This window comes from Haliotis rufescens, unplaced genomic scaffold (genome assembly GCF_023055435.1).
Source record: "Haliotis rufescens isolate VD_foot unplaced genomic scaffold, xgHalRufe1.0.p SCAF_15, whole genome shotgun sequence".
NCBI classification, from domain to species: domain Eukaryota; kingdom Metazoa; phylum Mollusca; class Gastropoda; order Lepetellida; family Haliotidae; genus Haliotis; species Haliotis rufescens.
The window spans coordinates 16,792,067-16,815,504 of NW_025963835.1; the positions used below are offsets into that span (position 1 = coordinate 16,792,067).

The 23,438-nt window shown below is 40.9% G+C and overlaps 1 protein-coding gene across 3 annotated transcripts; it reads right to left on the reverse strand.

Annotated features, from left to right (window-relative positions):
* Positions 1-1,514: 1,514 nt before the first annotated feature.
* On the reverse strand, positions 1,515-12,647 carry LOC124138698 (D-beta-hydroxybutyrate dehydrogenase-like). Of its 3 annotated transcripts, none has more exons than XM_046505495.2 (9): positions 12,330-12,647; positions 9,658-9,811; positions 8,703-8,827; positions 7,663-7,785; positions 6,748-6,851; positions 5,304-5,376; positions 4,189-4,250; positions 3,757-3,807; positions 1,515-2,139 (listed from the first exon to the last, which is right to left on the reverse strand). In XM_046505495.2, exons 1-9 carry the CDS (start codon positions 12,334-12,336, stop codon positions 2,047-2,049), a joined length of 792 nt encoding a protein of 263 aa, XP_046361451.2. In that variant the 5' UTR covers positions 12,337-12,647; the 3' UTR covers positions 1,515-2,046. The 3 variants fall into 3 exon arrangements, with proteins under 3 accessions (XP_046361451.2, XP_046361450.2, XP_046361452.2); XM_046505494.2 differs by lacking the exon at positions 12,330-12,647 and adding an exon at positions 11,079-11,195; XM_046505496.2 differs by lacking the exons at positions 4,189-4,250; positions 12,330-12,647 and adding an exon at positions 11,079-11,197.
* Between the last annotated feature and the right edge of the window lie 10,791 nt (positions 12,648-23,438).

The window sequence follows — 23,438 nt, forward strand, 5'->3', positions numbered from 1 at the left end:
ATGGTGTGATATCAGGGCTGATGAAAGAGCCTGAGCTTGGAAGCTCCTAAAAACAGGAATAGATCCTAAGAACGCTATTCCTACTAAACTGGATAGTGTGATATCAGGGCTGATGAAAGAGTCTGAGCTTGGAAGCTCCTAAAAACAGGAATAGATCCTAAGAACGCTATTCCTACTAAACTGGATAGTGTGATATCAGGGCTGATGAAAGAGCCTGAGCTTGGAAGCTCCTAAAAACAGGAATAGATCCTAAGAACGCTATTCCTACTAAACTGGATAGTGTGATATCAGGGCTGATGAAATAGCCTGAGCTTGGAAGCTCCTAAAAACAGGAATAGATCCTAAGAACGCTATTCCTACTAAACTGGATAGTGTGATATCAGGGCTGATGAAATAGCCTGAGCTTGGAAGCTCCTAAAAACAGGAATAGATCCTAAGAACGCTATTCCTACTAAACTGGATAGTGTGATATCAGGGCTGATGAAAGAGCCTGAGCTTTGAAGCTCCTAAAAACAGGAATAGATCCTAAGAACGCTATTCCTACTAAACTGGATAGTGTGATATCAGGGCTGACGAAATAGCCTGAGCTTGGAAGCTCCTAAAAACAGGAATAGATCTTAAGAACGATATTCCTACTAAACTGGATAGTGTGATATCAGGGCTCATGAAAGAGTCTGAGCTTGGAAGCTCCTAAAAACAGGAATAGATCCTAAGAACGCTATTCCTACTAAACTGGATAGTGTGATATCAGGGCTGATGAAATAGTCTGAGCTTGGAAGCTCGGAACGCGACCCTCGGTGTAGTCTGTCTCTCTGAATTATATTATTTTCCCTTCCGCCAAGTCCTGACTGTAATGCTATAGCTCTAAAGGAAGCAAGTATAGCTTTACAACAGATTTTCACTGGAGCTCCTTTTTAATTCAAATGCAGTTGCTCGTTTCTGTCTAAATGATTTATTTTCAAAGACAAAGTCTTAGTCTATCCTGAGTGCATCCTGCGTAGATATTCACTTTGACCGCTAAAGTAGAGAACGATGAGTGGGTTTCGGGCAAATCAGATATCAGCTTTCTAACAAGATTCGATTTAACAATTATTATATATTCCACATTTTATGTTCCAGATTTGAAAATTTTGGTCGGAACAAAAGAAAACAAACAAAACACAACACGTTCCCCGATAGTTCACCGTTTGGGTGTAGATACCATGCCCCTCAGAAAAAAACCCGACTGTGTTATTAGTTTTATAATTTCTCTCCTCGACACTGTTTTTTAACTTTCGTTCCTTTCGCTCTTGCCGATAATGTAGAAGCACTCACCCTACGTGACCATCCATATAGTATTTGTCATGTATGGCATAGGTATATCAACCGAATAAATATAATATTTTTATGAAATTGCAAAGATGTACTGACATTTCCACCACGACTGATAATAAATAGTTCATCATGATCAGGTTGATGAAGATTGTGATGGAAGCAGTGGAAGGAAGCAAACTGTTATATTATGTATAAACAGATGAAATACTAAATTTATTTGAACATTTAAAATTAAAATAACACTTTGAGTCCGAATTACTTGCAGTCTACCTCACTGACTGCCGGAACTACTTTCAGTCTGCCTCACTGACTGCCGGAACTACTTTCAGTCTATCTCATTGACTGCCGGAGCTACTTTCAGTCAACCTCATTGACTACCGGAACTACTTTCAGTCTATCTCATTGACTGCCGGAACTACTTTCAGTCTACCTCATTGACTGCCGGAACTACTTTCAGTCTGCCTCATTGACTGCCGGAACTACTTTCAGTCTATCTCATTGACTGCCGGAACTACTTTCAGTCTATCTCATTGACTGCCGGAACTACTTTCAAACTGTCTCACTGACATTTGGATTTTGACAAGAAAATTCGAACATCTTGTATTCATGTGATCTTCACACATCACTAAAACCATGTCCGCCCAATCTCCGCATAAACCACTCGAAGACAGAACTTTTTCCCAGAGAATTCCTATGTGGAGTGAACAAAATAGTTTCTATGACAACGACAATTCACTGCGCGGTCCATCCTCCGTCCACAACGAGGGAAGCTCCGGTCATTTGGTCAGCCGCGGGGGAACACAGAAACGCTGCCATTTCACCGATCTGTCAAAATAAAGGTTTCTTAAAAATTGGAAAGGACTACGAATCGAATTATGTTTTTTATGTGACTGAAAATTGAATGGACTGTTATTAAATTTCATTATGACTTTTTAACCATCACTCATTCCTGCAACAGTTTTTTAAAAAGTAATCTGTGATGGGTAATTTTAAAATAAACTGGTTCGAAGAAGACTGATAAGAAATCAATTTGCAACGACATGACCCCTCCCTTGGTTGAAATGTAATTTTTGGCGAAAGAAAAAGCAAAATTATTGATTTTCAAAGATAAGATGTTTTGATACCTATCAGCAGTTATGTATTATGAAAAAAAAACATTTTGTTTTAATTTCTGAAAGTTAATAAATAATACCTAAACAAACGTTATCATAACTGACGTTATTCATAAAACAGTCGAAGTCCAAGACATATTTTCACTCGAGTGAGTGAGTGAGTTAGGTTTAACGCCGCTTTTAACAGTATTCCAGTTATATCGCGGCGTGTCAGCTTAATGTAGGAGGAAAGCCCGAAGTGATGCAGGTCTCAGACGTTTACCACTTCGGTGAAACCCACGAGCACGGGTATGGTGCTGACAAATCTAGAAACATAATCGGGGCGAACCGGGACTCGAACCCACAATCATAGATTTCTGGCGTGCCCACGACTGGGCCATCCGTGCCCCCTACTTGAATGAAGTAACTTCAGACACAGCATATGAATACAATATTCGAGTTTGGAAACGTTCCATTCTTTTCCGTTTCATTCCAGTGAACCGATTCACTTATGTGTCAAAACGTGCGATGTTTGTTTACAGAAATCTCTACATAAACCTAATTGTGACGTCAGCCAAGACGTTTATTTAGCAGATACTGATCAGGTCGATCTTCTGGGGCTAATTAAAAAACATGTCATGTTACAAGTTTATCCGTTTAGTTTATCGCATCGATATGATTAATAATCGTATAAGCAAACGAATCCTTAAGAAGAGTCAGGAATACTGTCATTGAATAATGACATTGGCATACAAACAGATGACCTTGACATCCACCCTTATAGTACCCTCTTGACAGGGGCAAATTGTTCATCCAAGGAAGCTGGTGCTACCCGCGCAAACATGACAAATATACTGTTTGTTTATCTGTTTGTTTGTTTGTTGTTTAACGCGGCACCCAGCAATATTCCAGCTATATGATGGCGGTTTGTAAATAATCGAGTCTGGACCAGAGAATCCAGCGATTGATATCATGAGCATCGATCCACGCAATTGGGATATGATGACATGTATCAACCAAGTCAGCGAGGCTGACCACCCGATCCCGTTAGTCGCCTCTTTCGACAAGCATAGTCGCCTTTTACGGCAAGCATGGGTTGCTGAAGACCTATTCTGTCCCGTCTGCTTATCTAGGTTGGACAGGTATGCTGTACACAATAATCAGTTATCCTCGATCTTAGTTCATTTATTTATTACACATTCTTAAAAATGCCACAAAAAATCTATTCAAACAACTTCCCAGCACAGTGCGATATTTACATGTTTAACTTCTCAGTCTGCTTACAATGCGTGTGTATTTGAACCCAAATCCAATTGGAAATTATTTGAATTTTATAAAATAAGATACTTACATGTTCCAGCTTGACAGGCTGTCCGGAAGCATGTACGCTGACAATTTGAGCCTGAAATAATAAGAAAGTTTTTATTTTATTTTTATTTTTACATCTATCCAATTTGGGTAAGTGCAGTATATCTATCCCAGATATGAGCTTAAGGGCAGGGCGAGCATGTACTGATGCTGGGAGGCCTCGGAATCTTGTTAGAGAATAGCTTTTTGTTCACTACTTCAAAAAATGTGAAAAAAAATATTCTAAAAGGAGGAGCCAAAAATTCCATAATTTTACACAACTCATTTTTTCAGTAAACATTACAACGGATATAATACACACTGGATTGTCGGGGATGAGTTCTAGCTGAGATGACCTATTTGGGTTGGGACGAGCCGAGCGCGAATGAACAAGCACGTTAAAGATGATCTATTTCGGTCCTGTAAAGTGTTATACCTTTGCTTGTTCTAATGTGATTCCCTGGTCTCGAGATCTATCCTCAGCCTGCTTTATAAACACTGGAAGTACACAAACATAAGGTTTTTTTAACATCAATGTATTGTTCACTCATTCAAATCATAACCAAGCTGGAAACTGCCAGAGTAAAACACGTTTCTCGCGACATGGCTCGTATCAAATATTCTGCTGTTCAAAAACAAGTGTTGGCTTCTTGATAGACTTATTAGACCCGCGAAGATCAGGGGGAGAATAGGTCTTCAGCTATCCATGCTTGCCGTAAAAGGTGACTATGCTTGTCGTAAGAGGCGACTAACGGGATCGGGTGGTCAGGCTCGCTGACTTGGTTGATGCATGTCATCGATCCCAATTGTGTGAATCGATGCTCATGATATCAATCACTGGATTGTCTGGTCCAGCCTCGATAATTTACAGACCGCCGTCATATAGCTGGAATATTGGTGAGTGCTGCGTAAAACAACCAACCAACCAACCATTCGACTTATTAAGATGTCATTTTGGTTTTCTGGAACATATTGCACACAATTACTGTGAGTCGGAAACCTATGATTGTGGGTTCGAATCCCGGTTCGCCCCGATTATGTTTCTAGGTTTGTCAGCACCATACCCGTGTTCGTGGGTTTCACCGAAGTGGTAAACGTCAGAGACCTGCATCACTTCGGGCTTTCCTCCCACATTAAGCTGACACGCCGTGATATAACTGGAATACTGTTAAAAGCGGGGTTAAACCCAACTCACTCGCTCACTCACTACTGTGAGTCGGAACGATGGCAATGTCCCATGCAACAATCATGATTTGTTTGTTCTGGGTTTGTTAACTCCGCACTCAGCAATATTCTAGCTCTTTGGTGGCAGTCTGTAAATAGACAATCCAGTGATTGACATCATGAGCATCGATCTACGCAATCGGAATACAAGACGTGCATCAATCAAGTAAGCGAGCCTTACCACCTTACCACCTTACCACCTGATACCGTCAGTCGCATCTAACGACAAGAGTTGGCTGCTGAGAACCAAGTCTAACCCGGATGGTCACCGGTACATCAATCATGTGTGTTGTGATATGAAGATTATACTCGAAGCTTCATACTTACACGGTGTTTCAACATAACCAGGACAAATGGCGTTACATGTGACGCCGGAACCAGCCGTCTCTATGGCAACCGTCTACGTAAAAGAGAATAGATATAGAGCACAACAGTGAATTAATGAATGATAAGAGCAGTGTTTTAAAGTATTTGGAGGCAACCAATAGACCGGCATTGCACCAAGACCACAGAAATAATTATACACCATCATACACTGAGGTTCGCCAGTACGTGTGAGGGAAGTCATGGATGGTGTGAAGGCGATGGTGAGACTTCGCTCGGCAGTAAATGCGTTCCGTCTTCCAGAGGCAAGGGCGTTAACTGACTTTATAAACCTCCGGTGACGTCATCCTATTGTTCTCCAGTCGGGTTAAATCTGATAAACATTATTCAAGTCATATTTGCTATATAATGTGTTATAATATCCCAGGGATTTTATATAATGTCCTGGGTATTTTATGAATATAACCTCCGTTCAGATTGTAACATGTACTGAAACGTAAAATCAAATGACAAATGTTTTCTTTATATTCCCAAGGATCGAACTCGCAACCTTCATATCTGTAGCCCAGTGAGTGTACCACGAGGCTACAGAGGTGTTCGAAAGCTGCACTGCTTTTTAGAATGTCCCGTTCAAGATTCGTACTCCGGCAACAGATATTTTACGCCCGTTTAAGGTTCATAGAAAGTATGTTCTACGTCCCTCCTACTGACCTATCAGATTTCATCTCGCATATCAAACGACAAGCTTCTCAAACAAAATGGCGGCGCCCAGTCAAAACGATCTGATCGATAATCAAGAGTGTGTGAGTGGAGTCTCAAACGTTTACCACTTCGGTGAAACCCACGAGCAAGGGTATGGTGCTGACAAACCTAGAAATATAATCGGGGCGAACCGGGATTCGAGCCATCAAAGGTTTCTGGCGTGCCCAAGGGACGCAACTCTGCACAGCGAATCGCGGCGCCTTAGACAACTGGGCCATCCGTACCCCCATCCACGTTGTAGACCGGATGTCTACTTCGTTATGCGATTTTGACTTAACTATGCGTAGACTCGTTAATCCAGCCAAAAGGTAACACCGGAATTCCAGCCAGGGTGGAAACTGGACTATTATAGTCAGTAAACTCACTTGGGAAGATAATGAGTGAGTGAGTGAGTGAGTGAGCAATATTCCAGCAATATCACGGCGGGGGACACCAGAAATGGGCTTCACACATTGTACCCATGTCGGGAATCAAACCCGAGTCTTCGGCGTGACGAGCGAACGCTTTAACCACCAGGCTACCCGACCGCCCCGGGAAGATAATGTGTTTAAGATGTGTCATGATATAACATATAACACTGTATTATCGAGGATGATCGCAGGCTAAATACAGTACAACGTCATATCAGTTCTAGATTTAAAGCTTCAACAGACTTGTACGAGTCCCTGTTGTTATCAACCGTTACCTTAGTAAGTCCTATGATGCCATGTTTTGCGGAGACGTACGCTGATTTGTTGGCTGAAGCCACGTGACCATGGCACGAAGACATGTTGATGATGCGCCCCCATCCTGAAGCAAGGATAATTTTGTAACAGAAATAGTCATTGTTATTATATCTGCTACCGTTTATGTTGGCAAACGAAACACTCTTCATTCGAGACCAATCCTGGTGAGGTGAAATGGGGTTTTACGTCGTGTCAAAGATTATTGCACTTATGTAGCGACGTGCATGCACGTGTGTGTGTGTGTGTGCGTGTGTGCGTGCGTGCGTTCGTGCGTGCGTGTGTCTGTCTGCTTGTATTAGTGCTTTGTGCTAGTGCTGATATATCATGCCGCAGTTTAAAATGAATACCGTACTCAAGCACAGTAAACTGACTCCAAGATGACCAGTCCTTGTTTTAGCCTCTTAATATCGCAGGCCAGGCAGGGTAACAACAAGTACGTCAGCGAGCCTGACCACCTGATCGCCTCTTACGACAAGCATAGTCGCTTCTAAGGCAAGAATGGGTTGCTGAAGACCTATTGTCACCAGTATCTTCACGGTCGTTGCGTGTACTTAACGGGGGGGGGGGGGGGGGGGGGGGGAAGAGAGAGGCTAGGTTTCAGTGCCTGGTCCCGATTTCCTGTCAGTCCTAATGTAGACTTCAAAAACAGAAACTTATATGAAAGTGTCTTATTATGATAATTAACTGAGAGGCCGATCTACATCATAGAGTTTACAGTCACGTAGCGCAGATTACGCAGATTATGAATGACTTGAATATCACATGCCATGACTGTCATTAGTCTCCCCTGTGCCATGTTATTAGTGAGACGCTCAGATTCTCGTTTGAAAGGCGCATGGAGACAGCTGATCTCTTTGACCTTTTGGACTACCGACCTTTGGTTCTCATGTGCGGCAGGAACATCTGAGTCAGGTGGAACGGAGCTGTCAGCATCACCGCTATCATGGAATCCCACTTCTCTGTCGGGAAACTCTCAACAGGGCACACATGCTGGAACCCTGCAAGGAGAACGTAGTCAACACCATCAGCGGCTTGGCGGTAGTCTTGCGCCATGAACTTGGAATATATATAAAAGCCTAAGCAAGTCTAGTTTCCTTGATTCCACAAAAAGCAGAAGAGGAAAGGTACTTTAGAAAAACATAATTTTACAATTATTTGAAAGAAATGTTTTCATGGATTAAGCGTGAGTCTAGTGTGGCGGGAGCGACAGAAAAGTTGCAACCAATGTGAATACCATCATAGTTCTCTCAACACCAGATCATATTTGCAATTGTTTTTATGTCTTTTGTTTTTTGCACATTCTATTCACAAATATTCCACATGCTACTAATTGGTTAACACACGGAAGTCACGAAATTGTATGCATAGCTAGACCAAATTGCACAAAGCTAAGATGGCTAGGGCTAATATGATCGTAGCTCCCATACTTAGGCTTACAATTGTCTTAGCACTAAGATCGCTCTGTGCAAGCGGGCCCAGGACATACTAATCGGCTGAAGATGTTAGTTTGATTAAGGAATACAAAGGCATATTTGTTTCCAAATAACTTTATCATAATACACCATCATATTGAAGAGCACATAACGAAACTGTTGATCGGCACCAGTTTGTAAACCATGTGTGCACACATGTAAGACAAACTGTGAATCGATTCTTATCGATACACGATGCATCGCCATTACCTCGCTGGTTTGTATACATACATACATACATACATACATACATACATACATACATACATAGAAAATAGTACATATATCTGGCTAGGTGTCTTGTGAATATGGAAAGGGTTTTGTCGCTTTTATTCCTGTTGTACATAGAATCGGTGATCGTTATGTGGGCAGTTGAAACAATAGCGAGTACTGACATGCTGCTTCACACAACAGAGTTCAGTCAGTGGCAAATATTCAAATACCTGCGTTATTTACCAGTATGTCCACTCCCCTAGGGTAGAGTTTAATGACATCGCCGTGTAGTTTCTGTATCTCGCTCAGCTTCGCGAGATTCTCCCCTGAAAAATGTGTGTCAACCCCGTGTTGCCTGTAACACAAAATGTTTTTTTGTTTGTTAGTTGTGACACGCCAAACTCGGCAATGTTGCAGCTATATGACGGCGTTGTTATTAATCGAGTCCAAACAATCCAGTGATTGATATTTATTGTTTTCGATAAAACCCCAGCTCACGCCGACACAACTCACCCGCATACTGGACGGCAATTGTAGCATCGTTCCAATGTGTTTATCAATAATAGACACAATACACAGGCTGATGATTTTGTTTGTTTGTTGTTTAACGCCGCACTCAGCAATATTCCAGCTAAAGGACGGCAGTCTGCAAATAATCGAGTCTGGACCTGACAATCCAGTGATTGAAAACATTAGCATCGATCCACGCAATATGGTTGGTTGGTTGGTTGGTTTGTTGTTTAACGCCGCACTCAGCAATATACCAGCTATATGACGGCGGTCTGTAAATAATCGAGTCTGGACCAGACAATCCAGTGATTGATATCATGAGCATCGATCCACGCAATTGGGATCGATGACATGCATCAACCAAGTCAGCGAGCCTGACCACCCGATCCCGTTAGTCGCCTCTTACGACAAGCATAGACGCCTTTTACGGCAAGCATGTGTTGCTGAAGACCTATTCTACCCCGGAATCTTCACGGGTCCCACGCAATATGGGATACGGTAACATGCATCAACCAAGTCAGCGAGCCTTACCACCTGATACCGTCAGATCCCGTTAGTCACCTCTTACGACAAGCATGGATCGCCTTTTACAGCAAGCATGGGCTGCTGTAGACCTATTCGACCCCACAGGGTAAAAGAAGATGAGTTATCCCCCCTTTGATAATCGACTCATACTTCACAAAGTCCTCCTTGATTTCCGCGAACAGCTTCGCATCCCCAAGTCCATTCACGACGATGCTGCAACCCCTCCTGGCCAGACTGTGCGCGATGCCCAGGCCTATGCCACTTGTTGCACCTGTTACCAAGGCAACAAGACCTTTCAGAGAACCTGGAAATGAAACAAACAATAACAGTGGCACTTGTTTTTGATAATTGAGGTTTCAACTATCCTTTGACATGGATAAAGAACATGAACCCGAGCTGTCACTGACAGTAAAAAAAAAAGAGCTTTGGTTTCTGGGAATCTATCAATGGGCGTCAGGATATCCAGCACAACAAGCGAACAATTACGAAAGCCTATTGGGGTCAAAACTGAAATATGGAAAGGACACGAAAAGATATTCGTCATAACGGAAAAAAGATTCGTTATTACGGAATTAATTTCGTTATAACGGAAAAATATTCGTTATTACGAAAAAAAGATACGTTATAACGTAAAATAACGAATCTTTTATCCGTTATAACGAAATTATTTCCGTGGTAACGAATCTCTTTTTCCGTAATAACGAATCTTTTTTCCCGTTATAACGAATTTGTTTTCATAATAACGAATCTTTTTTTCATTATAATGAAAATATTTCCGTAATAACTAATCTTTTTATTCCGTTATAACGAATTTCTTTTCGTGTCTTTTCAATTTTGACCATAATAGGCTTTCGTAAACAATATATTGTCGGGGGGAAATAACCGATCCCACGGAATATACTTCGTGCAACATGACATTTTGAGAAAAGCTTTTTATGGTAAATAGAAATTAGGTATACATTTGATGTATTATTTTAGATAATGTGGTGTAATGTGATAGTCACGTGAACTAGTAAACTAGTGAATCAAATTTCAAAAGGATTTCTCTTGAGCGAGATGACCTATGGAATTAATGTGAGTAAGTTAAAGTTTTCACGTCAGCAATATTTCAACCATATTTTGACTAGACAGAGTAATGCATTTATATTTTCTTAAATCCTGTCAACAAAGGACAGAATAACAAGCAGTAACACGACAGATCCATATTCAATAAAAGTTTGAAAAAAATACCAGGAACAGACGATTAAACAACAACACAATATAAAACTCGGGCTATAGGTCGCTCGTAACCAAAACTGGGACACCTTACTGGGGGAATTACGGTACCTCTACTACCTGCACGGTACACCTCGTAACGCCAGCAGGATTTACACTATCCATCTGGGTGCTGACGATTGTTTGCAAGCCAATTGTTTGTTACTGTAAGCCGAGTGACGCAAAACATCTCTCAAAAGTGATATATCTGGAATTGTCAGTTGTGTGACAAGTATCAGTTTAAACTTTATTCATGTTATTGTATTTATTGCTATATAGTGAACCTGATGTACCTTGATATAGTGAACCACACGTACCTTCGCTGCCAGTGGCCATCTTGTCAACCTCTATATACGGCGGAGTGTACGTGTTACACAAATGGAGTCAGTCAGTGATTTATAACGCGCGGTAAACTTCTTGTATGTGATTGGAGGTTATGGTGACGAGGTCAACATGCGAGGTGGCCAAAGTCCTTCCTGACGTGATCACACCAACTGGTCACTTGGCGGAACAGTAAATGACCCATAGTTTGAACAAATATTGACAGTTGGGTTACCAGTTGGCTAGCCTTTTTGATAGCATGACCGAAAGGTTTTGACTATGGTAGATGTCATTTACTAGCTTACTGCAATATGCAGAGAGAATGTATTTTTAGAATAACATTTTCAGACACAAATTAAGACCATTTACAAAGGATCTTAATTTGTTTCTGTGTGAATTTAAGTCTGTCACATAAACAACCCGTCGGTGTGTTTTTTAACGCTGCTCTCAGCAATATTGCAGCTATATCACCGTGGACTTTAACCAAACGAGTATGCACAAGCCATCCAGTGATTGATATTGTGAACAACGATCAATCCGTGCCCCCAGACCAATGTACAAATACAGTAGAACACGGATATAACGAACACGGATGTAGCGAACAAACGGATACAACGAACTGTTAAAAAATCCCCGATTTATCTCCTGTATAAGTCATTGCTGCAATTACGTGTATGGTGTTTTATTGTATCCAAGATGGCGGACGTCTCAGAGTGAAAACGTATATACCGAAGAACGGATATAACGAACTGATTTCTCTGGTCCCTTGCAGTTCGTTATATCCATGTTCTACTGTATATAACAATTTCATCCTCTATCAATGCTATCATAACATCACGACGAGTAATTATTCGATTCTAAACAAAACAAGTGATTGATATTGCAAGCAACGACCACGCCGTCGGAGTTCGATGGCATGCAATCACCAACTGACCCTATCAACGGACCTGACCAGTCGGTAAGGTAAGACATTAGGAAATATCCTAACCTGGATCTCAGACTGGTTGGACGAAGCATCGAAATAAAATTGATGGCATCTGTCAAATATTTCCTTTGAATCCCGATGTTTGAAACCGGATACTCAATAATAGCTATGCCATTAGAGACAGGCGAGTATCATGTCGCCATATGGTACCAAGCGTCGTATCAAGTTGCCAATATATTTCACAGTTCAGCAATGGAGTATGTAGATGCTGCACGTTGATGTACAAGGATGTAGGGGAAATGGTTTGACATTCGGCACTTACCTGGCATGCTGCTGTCTATAGATAACTTTGAAGCACGGCTATATATATCTACGGGAGCTCCACCATAATAGAATGCGGCCACTGGTGAGGATGGGAATTGCGATCCACCAAGCCGGAGCGGATGGTCTTGATATTATTTTACACAGTCCGTGTTGTGTTTCGGTCCAGGAAAGTAGGTCGTATCCAGACAAACTGTCCTATACGTGTAATCCAAGCAGCGAATATGTGTTTGACCCAGTTGGTGATAAACGGATTGTAGCAGGGGTCGAAAGTAGACTTGCTGAGGCTTTTCAACATTAGTGTGCTGTTGAGGGTTAGCAGGTGTCGGCTTCTATTTTTGCATGACTATTCGGTTGTACTCGATAGTTTCCGTGTGTGGCGAGTGTTCGGAAAGAAATCCAAGTATGGTAGTAGTGAGTGAGTATTGCTTTACGCCGCTTATAGAAATATTCCAGCAATATCACAGCGTTGGGAGCCATAAATAGGCTTCGCACATTGTACTCAAGTGGGAATCAAACCCGGGCCTTCGGCGTGACGAGCGAGCGCCTTAACCAAGCCGGAGCGGATGGTCTTGATATTATTTTACACAGTCCGTGTTGTGTTTCGGTCCAGGAAAGTAGGTCGTATCCAGACAAACTGTCCTATACGTGTAATCCAAGCAGCGAATATGTGTTTGACCCAGTTGGTGATAAACGGATTGTAGCAGGGGTCGAAAGTAGACTTGCTGAGGCTTTTCAACATTAGTGTGCTGTTGAGGGTTAGCAGGTGTCGGCTTCTATTTTTGCATGACTATTCGGTTGTACTCGATAGTTTCCGTGTGTGGCGAGTGTTCGGAAAGAAATCCAAGTATGGTAGTAGTGAGTGAGTATTGCTTTACGCCGCTTATAGAAATATTCCAGCAATATCACAGCGTTGGGAGCCATAAATAGGCTTCGCACATTGTACTCAAGTGGGAATCAAACCCGGGCCTTCGGCGTGACGAGCGAGCGCCTTAACCACTGGGCTACCTCAACGCCCAAATATGGCTGGAAATAAAGATGTAGTTTCATTGCGTTTATTAACAGATTCACAGTTCGTGACTTCATCCTTGAGTGAGAGAGTGAGTTGGAAATAAAATAAGTTTTAGTCATATAAAATCCCTTGGATTATTTATATTGTCAAAGTCTTTACTATCGGCTGTATATAATGGTTTTGTTCCTCTAACTTTATTTCTCTTCCTGAATTTTCAATTTTGAGTGAGTGAGTTGGGTTTAACGTCACTTTTAACAGTATTCCAGTTATATCGCGGCGTGACAGCTTAATGTGGGAGGAAAGTCCAAGTGATGCAGGTCTCAGACGTTTACCATTTCGGTGAAACCCACGAGCACGGGTATGGTGCTGACAAACCTAGAAACATAATTGGGGCGAACCGGGATTCGAACCCACAATCAAAGGTTTCCGGCGTGCCCAAGGGACGCAACTCTGCACAGCGATTCGCGGCGCCTTAGACGACTGGGCCACCCGTGCCCCCTTTTAATTTTGAAGGTCGGCGGATTCGTAAACTAAGCAAACAAAATGAAAGACCTTGTGTATATTCTTGTTTGTTTAGAGCCGCACTCATCAATATTTTAGCTACAGGTGGCCAGTAAATAATCAAATCTGGACCAGACAAACCAGTGACTGATATAATTGCCCACACAGTCCAGCAATGTACCTGCATTGGCGATGTCGGTCTTTTTCAGTATTAACAGCAATACGTTTGGGGCAGATATCAATTGTTGATGTCGTGTTGTAATACAGTACAGTAATAATTTTTTGATAACTTTATTTTGACCTTTTAACGGAAATTCCTGGGGCCACATTTGCTAGTCACAATATCAAGTCTATACAGAGCTAATTCAACCAGGGGATGCAAAGAAGCGGTAATCACGCCCTTATATATAATCATTTTAATTCTGGTTCAAGGGTAAAGTGGATAGAGCATCTGCCCTGAACCGGGAGGTCTGTTGGTTCGATCCCTTCGTCTTACCAAAAGACGTTAAAAGGTGGTTGCCCTGTCTAGCGCTGGGCATTCAGATGCTAAAACAGGGAGTTGTGGGCTCCAGATCTGTTGTCACTTCCTCTGAGAGGGGTATCCATGGAAAGTGGCATGGTATCTCAGTTGGATAGAACTCATTAGGACTAGTACACAGACAGACAGAAACAAGCAAAATCTAATACCCAGAATCACAAGTCTATACAGAGCTACTTCACCCAGGGGATGCAAAGGGTTCGATCCCCCCGTCATACCAAAAGATGTTAAAAGGTGGTATTTGTTGTTACCCTGCCTGTCGCTGGGCATTCAGAGACTAAAACGGGCTGGTCGGCTCGAGTGTGTATTCCACTGTCTGAGAGAGGTATGCATGTTAAACTGCCCATGGTATCTCATTGGGTTTGAACTCAGACAGACACAGACTAGTACACAGACAAGCAAATTCTGATACCCAGAATAACAAGGATGGCTAAGCTTAAAATATAACCTCACAATAACAATATTGCTGTGGTGTATATATGTTCAACAGAAAGAATCCCATTGTATACCATGCATTGGCAATTGGTACCTTCCACAACACATAAAGTGATTGTGAGTATGACTGTCTGAATGCTTTTCAGAATTTTCACAGATTGTGAGTGAGTGTGTGAGTATGGTTTTACGCCGCTTTTAGCAATATTCCAGCAATATCACGGCGGGGGACGCCACAAATGGGCTTCACACATTGTACCCATGTCGGGAATCGAATACGGGTCTTCGGCGTGACAAGCGAACGCTTTAACCACTAGGCTACCCGACCGCCCATTCACAGATGGTACTATTGTAGGGAATCAAACACAGGCCATCAGATCATGAGCAAACACTTTGACCACTAGACTACCCCAATCCAACCCGGGGATGAGGTACTTCAAGCAAGTGACATAACTGCAATATCTTGTGTAACCTGAGTGCTTGAATCCCTAATGCACATACAATTTGTGCATAATTCTTAACTATGACAACTGAACAGTGCAGATTTCAGGAATTGTACCACCAAAAGGGCTAAAGAATGTAGTTTTAGAATAAGATTTTTAGAAAACTGACTGAGTTGGGTTTAACGCAGCTTTTAACTCTATTCCAGTTATATCACGGCATGTCAGCTTATTGATGGAGGAAAGCCTGAAGTGATGCAGGTCTGAGACGTTTACCACTTCATTGAAACCCAGGAGCACGGTGCTGACAAACCCATTGACAAGCCATTTTTAGAAAAAATAAAGATAATTTCCAAAGGTTTTTAATTTGTTTGCATGAATTTAAGAATAGTCTGTCGCAAAAACAAACTGACAGCACCTTTGTTTTGTTTTTTAACACTGCACTCAGCAATATTGCAGCTATATCACAGTGGCCTGAAAACAAACGAATATGCATCAGACCATCCAGTGATTGATATTGTGAACAACAATCCACACCGTTGGGGTACAATGACACACCATCAACCAAGTCACCGAGCCTGACCTACCAATCCATTTTGTTGCCTCTTACTCCAAGCATTGTCTTCTTCGCCCGATTCCAATGCAGAATACCCACAGTGGTGTCAGCTGCTTACCTTAGAGTGAGTGAAAATGCTTTAATGCCGCTTTTAGCAATATTATAGCAATATCACTGCACCAGAAATGGGCTTCACACATTGTACCCATGTAGGGAATCGAACCCGGGTCTTCGGCGTGACGAGCGAACACTTTAACCACTAGGCTACCCGACCGCCCCCCTTACCAAAGACAACAAGACGGACTTGATATTGACGATTTATTGTAACTAAGTTACCATACTCTAAACAACAAGTAATATTGACGTGGGAAGAGCGTGAGAGGTGGAGATAGATCAAACAAACAATGAAACAAACAACAAAAGCCCCACAGTGAAATGGATGTCAACTGTTGACACTGGCGAAATACACAACAGTATTATGACTTGATTGGCAGATATAGGCAATATGTGTTAAGTCCATGTATCACAGGAAAGGATGGTCGTATGTACATATCGGCACCATCTTGTCAGTTTCAGCAAAGACCTAATCCGTTTCATGTTAGTACCAGTCTATATATCTAGCACCAACTGGTAGAGCTTGTATATTTCTCATGTCAACTTGTCAACTTCATGGGTAAACAAACACAATCCAATCGAAACAACCTAGAGTTTTCTTTCGTAAAACTGTTGCAACCTTCGCTGAACCTAAAATATTTTCTAAATGAAAGTTTGTGACACATGTACTGGTAAAACCTGTTTGCCAAATGCTGCACTTCTGGTCTAAAAATGTGTATATCTACAATGGGCCACCATCAACTCAATAGCGACATTTTTTCAGACAAAACCACCACTGATGCCACCATCTGTATGAAGTAGGTCAGATAAAGATTTATCATGAATCTAGATTAATCAAGTGAGTCAGTGAGTGAGTTGGGTTAAACGCTGCTTTTAACAGTATTCCAGTTATATCGCGGAGTGTCAGCTTAATGTGGGAGGAAAGCCCGAAGTGATGCAGGTGTCAGACGTTTACCACTTCGGTGAAACCGTGGAGCAAGGGTATGGTGCTGACAAACCTGGAAACATAATCGGGGCGAACCGGGATTCGAACCCACAATCATAGGTTTCTGGCGTGCCCAAGGGACGCGTCTCTGCACAGCGAATCGCGGCACCTTAGACGACTGGGCCACCCGTACCCCCAGATTAATCAAGACAGTAACAAGGAACACTGTAGCACTGACACACAACACTAGGTGGTCTGAATGCAGTCAGGGACTTACATAAGGCAGTTTCTTCACATGACTACATGAAAAGTCCTTGTGCCAAGCTGGCTTTGTAATGCCTAGTTTCATGTTATATATAAGTCTTTGACAAAGTAATTAATTACTCTGTAGTTACTGCCCTGGTTGCCCTTGTACAAAGCGATCTTTGCGCTAAGGTCATCGTAACTCCCACAGTTTAACATATATTTACGACAGTTGTAGCTCTAAGGTTGTATCTACCAGGGCACCCTGGGCCGCATTCCACAAAACTTCCATACTTTACCATTGCTACGATTGTCAAAAGTCAATGTTAAAGTATGGAAGATGCAATTTTTTTCCATAAACTGATTTTATCACTACGGCTGTCATATGTCACTGTTAAAAGTACAGAACCTGCGATAGTCTTTGCCCTAAGGCACCTGTATCGTATTAAACCCATGTCATAAGGGAAACTTCTGACTCACAGACTTAACAAGAAACTTCATTATGAATTAGAAGATGTGAGTTCTTGATACTGATTTATACAGACTGAAATTGAATGCATGAGGTGTGCATTGTGGTGGCATGGCATGTGACCAGTGTGGGGGAGCCCTCACCTTGCACCAGAGTACAAGCGGCATGGATGAAAACCTCAAACCAACATGCTGACCGATGGCCAAGTATTTACACCGGACGATATTATCAAAAAAGAATATCTGTGTTTCTTAGTGAACTGTAAACAGGTGAAAGAATATGCAGCATTCATATTTCACAAAATATGTTGAATTTTGTATTTGGATTTTTGTGCGTAAAAATGAGTCTTGACAAGTGAACGTAGAGCCATTGGTAGTTGAGTCTCAAACTTCTAAGAATCATCATCAAATTTTGCCAGAATATGTTTTTGCTAACTGTTATGATATCAATAGTTGATAGGACATTATGTACATTCAATGGACAATTTACAATACAAACCAGGAATATGAAACCTACAGTATATCAGCATTTGTCACAGGAATGAAAACATGGAGAAAATACACTTGGTGTCCCTGCTCCTCCTCCTTGGTAATTATGCATAATGAAAACATCAACAACACATGAAAACACGTGAAAACTCTCCATAAATAAGTTGTTCCGAAGCCAATCTCAAGTCATTCCACATCCCCTGTCAAACTTCCACCAAAATTCCACAGTTTACTGAAACCAACATGTACAAGTACTTGCAAACCTGTCATTAATTTCTTTTTAGTTTTACTTTCCAAAACATTGTAAAATACTCAATTTACACAGCTGAAATTAAAATTTGTCGAAAAATTACAAGACATAACATTTTATTTTCAGCCTTCTTGACATCAAATCTGGAATTACCATATTGTCCGCTAGTTGATGGTGACAATGTGAAGCTGTTTTCAGACAGATCCTGAAATCTGTATCTGATGAACATGAACCAGAACAAAACATGTTCAATGAATCAATGAATTCATGAATGTTATAGCACAGTTGAATGAGCCAGCTCCTTATGATTGCCTATTCAGTTTCTTGAACATCACTTTTATCACATTTCTCAGTGATGAGAGTTGTAGACATACAGCACTTTGCTGTGGGCAGATTAAGGAACTTGTCCAGGGCCCACTTGCACAAAACGATCTTAGCGCTAAGATGATCGTAACTCCCATACTTCAGCATAGGCTTACAATAGTCTTAGCGCTAAGATCGTTTTGTGAAAGTGGGCCCAGGTCACTCTACATTCAAACCCATGATCCGAGTTTGTTCGTTCGGTTTCACGCCACTCTTAGAAATATTCCAGCAATATCACGGCGGGGGACACCAGAAATGGGCTTCACACATTGTAGCCATGTCGGGAATCCAACCCAGGTGTTCGGTGTGACGGGCGAATGCTTTAACCACTAGGCCACCCGACTCACATTAGTGAACACCAGAAATGGGCTTCACACATTGTAGCCATGTGGGTAATCGAACCCAGGACTTTGGTGTGACAAGCGAACGCTTTAACCACTAGGCCACCCGACTCACATTAGTGAACACCAGAAATGGGCTTCACACATTGTAGCCATGTGGGTAATCGAACCCAGGACTTTGGTGTGACAAGCGAACGCTTTAACCACGAGGCTACCCCATTGCCCATCCTATGATCAGAAGATAATGCTTAAAAAGAAGTAAAAGAATTGGTTCTCAGGCAATGACTTTTGAAAATATAGTGCGGGCTGATGGTATTTTTTGTTTTGTTTTGCTTGTTCAAATTAGTATGTAACCAAATAAACAGTTGTAACATCAACCTGGGAAAGGACCTCCCTACATAAACAAGCATACTAACGCCTATTGCTGCCATGACCATAACACGAGAGGCACAGTAAAGCAGTGCGCATGTAAAGGGAAGTAACTGTGTGCCACATTGGACCACATTCTTTTCAAGTACCGTATTCGACCTAATAAGCGCCCAGGGCGCTCTCAGAATTAGGAATAGGGGGCCCTTATTAGAATAATATTTTGGTAAAAAAAAAAACAGAGTTGAAAGATTAATTTCGTGGTTTATGCTGACCGCCTAAAATGTTTATGTACGACAGATATATTTTTCCAGAATTAAATTCCCCTTAATTAAGGGTGCATATAACACACGAGTGTGTATTATACATGAATAAATAAGTCTTGTGTACATTGATCAATTGGAAGGGGTGCTAATTGGGATTGTTCACTAGCCAATATATTAGCAAATATCGCCATGGGTGCTTATTAGAGCGGGGCGCTTATTTCGTCGAATACGGTATTAGGATTTGTTTTATTTTTCTGAAAAAGGAAATATAAACAAAACGTGCGGCAGACTTTATGATAATGCAGGTGGTGCCAGAGAACCAAGACTATTATTTTTTAGCCAAATGGTGTCTAACCGCTAACTTATACAAGATAACAAGCAAATCCTGGTTTCAACAGATAGAATAATTTGTTCAACTTTTCCTTTGCTTGGGGAGTCAATGTAATTTGTGTTTGAGAGCAGCAATTCTTTTAATATTGTTTCGTGAATGTAAATATAAATAGAACAATTACTACAAACAAAACATAGCACAAAATGATATAAATATATCTCCAAGAAATGATACGTGATGGGTGTGTACTTATACAATACATTCTGGGAGTCAAATGTCATGATTCATGTCATATTTAATTCTAAATTAAAGAGTATTTTTTTTTTTAACACTTAATGAAAAGAAGATAGCAAATTATTTCATCTGCGGCAGTATTAAACTGAATATTCACTGCTCATTCATCAGCAAAAAAATTCAATATTTCTGACCTTCAGCTAATGGGAGCGTCAACAGAACAGATCTGATAAGTTCATTGTCAAAGATATCCACAGATAACCACCAAACAATTTCACTCTGTACCCTGCGAGAAAGTCCTTCCATGCGAGTCAATATTTGGCACAATCTAGCACAAAGATAAACAGTTTGCATCGCATTTGAACTTCAGAAATCCTGTTTTGTTTGACAGTGGCATTGCACTTCAGTGGGACCATTATCACAAAAACAGACATTTCAACTCACATTAAATATCTAATGACGAGGAACAATTATCCATTATTAGGAAGAAATCTGCCAAAACAGCATGACCTAATCCTCATTCCAAAATAAATATAAACTATTTTGTCAACCCATTTCATTATTTCATTAAAAAAATGAATTGAAAAATATCATTTGACAGTCTCTATCTCCATTTTATGGAACAGAAAGAATTTATTTGCGTGTATTAATAGTCTCATGCTCTTTAGGTCAGTGCCTGGGAATAAATTATTTATTCAGGAATGACCATCCGCAGTCAATTAGACCATGCAAATTTGATCTTGCACTCTCAAAATATGCTGTCAGCAAACCTTTCTTATTTGAAAAAGTTAAGCATCATTCAAGTATTGTCTGAAACGATATGTTGTGTGTAATGAATATTCTTGTCTTTAACCAGATACTGTAGTCCTGACTAGAGCCATATTCAATATTTCCGTCACATTTGGTAAAACTCATTCATAAGTTAATCAAATGAAACAAAAAAATTAAAATCGTGATGGAAAAACAATTTCTTGATGTTATTGCCAAACATAGACTTTAAAATTCCCTAAAACATTCTGCAATAAATACACTTTAGCTAATGGGGGGGGGGGATCTTTAGAGAGAAGGACATTTACAACTAATTTTCTAAAACCAAGCAATGCCAGCTTTGATGAAGATTGTGACACATACTGAAGCCAAATACCTAATGTGACCCAAGAATGTACTTGACTTTGTGAGGATTGCACAAATGAAATTACAAACGGTGTAACTGAAATAATATAAGTGAGTGAGTATGGTTTATCACTTTTTTTAGCAATATTTCAGCAATATCATTCTGGGGACACTAGAAATGGGCTTCACACATTGTACCCTTTTGGGGGAACTCGAACCCTGGTCTTCGGCATGACGAGCGAATGCTTTAACCACTGGGCTACCCCACTCCCCTGAAATAATAATAAACTACTTACTTCTATTGCACTTTTCATTTGAACATGCTTGAAGATGCTTGAAGATGCTTGAACATTGCCTGATTTGCTGAAGGTGGGAGAGAGTGATTATTGTTTAACGCTGCATCAACAAACGTGCAGCTCAATCTCATAAAAAATCAGATCTTAGTTCTCGCAATCGCTAAACAAACATCTGAGGACATCCCATTATGGGTCACGTCAGAACGACTTTTCATCCGACCAATCAAAGCGTCGCTTACCAGATCATGAAAATGACAGTCGGAATGTTTTCTAATCATGCAACCTCGAAAACGTTAACATGGGGTATTCCAAACGACAATTACGGCCCCTACGACTGATTCCGTCAAAATTATCATCTATCTCTCGCTTCCGTGGGATAAACATTTAAATGCAGGAGGCATTGCACAGTATGTGAGAAGCACTGCCATACAATCGCAACCATATAATAGATATCCAGAATGTTCATTTGTTCAGTTTTCAAAATTTTAATCGAGAACTGTGTCAACATATTTTTCAAGCGTTGTCTGAAATGGAAGTCGCCAGGTTGAAACGAGTGTTGTAAAGCTCAAGAAAGCTGCATTCTAATTGGCTGATGACGACTTCTTGTTAGTCACTTCAGTGGTCAGACAAAGTTCGCGAAAGGTCGTTCTGACGTGACCCGTAATGGGATGTCCTCAGATCTTTGCTTAGTGGCAGCGAGAACTTAGATCTGATTTTGATGAGATCGATGTGCAGCTCTATACAGTAATGGCTAAAGGGAATGCTACATCTAGAAACCTAAATCGTGCAAACAAATGTCGAATGAGAATGTATGAATTGATGATAGATAGTTAGTAGTTACATCTATATGTTAACTGTCAGGAGTCGTTAGCTATATACAAATAGGCAAAAGGCCAGGGGGGGGTTGATGCCCATACAATGACACATCATACAAAGTATTTAGATAAATATATTTTCTTTTCACTACAAACCGTATTAGTGCTATTAACATCGTAAGAATGTACAAGGTGAGGAATTAAACCACGATTTCACCAAAATGACCGAGTAATTCAGATCCATATGTACACGAGAATATCTTACAACAATCGTTACACAACAAATACATTTTCAAGAAACAGATAACATGGTTTCATAGAAAAGAACCTACAACAAACATTTACACTGATTCTGTAAAACCGTTATAATAAATGTCTGTCTTGTACAAGCACTTATATAGCAACTTAACTACGAATACTGAGCAATGATGATAAAACAGTTAAACAGTCCTTTAAAAATGTTCAACAAACTAACCCCGTTAACAATTGATAAATAATTTCTTGAAGTAACAGTTGAATTGTTTGGGGATGAGTATCTACCTGATTGATCCTTAATCAAAGATCATGTTATATGGCCAGAGATAGACATGGCCGCTTGTTTGTTAGTCCTGGAATTTTGACCTTGACACTTGAAATATCGTGAAATATCGTGATTATTAATGCATGAAGATAGCGGCATAAACAAGTCATTACGGCGATAAGGAATATTACTTGCTTCTAATGACAAAAATTGCAAAGTGTGCTGTTCAAGAAATATTCATTTTGTTAGCGATCATTAGAGTTCTGATCACGTAGTTACAATTCGGGTAAGGCAAGGCAGTCAGGTGATTGTGAGCAGCTATAGTGTAGAGCCTCAAACTCGGTCATTAGGGTGAGTGAGTGAGTTGGGTTTAATGCCGCTTTTAACAGTATTCCAGTTATATCACGGCGTGACAGCTTAAGCCTGAAGTGATGCAGGTTTCAGACGTTTACCACTTCGGTGAAACCCACGAGCACGGGTATGGTGCCGACAAACCT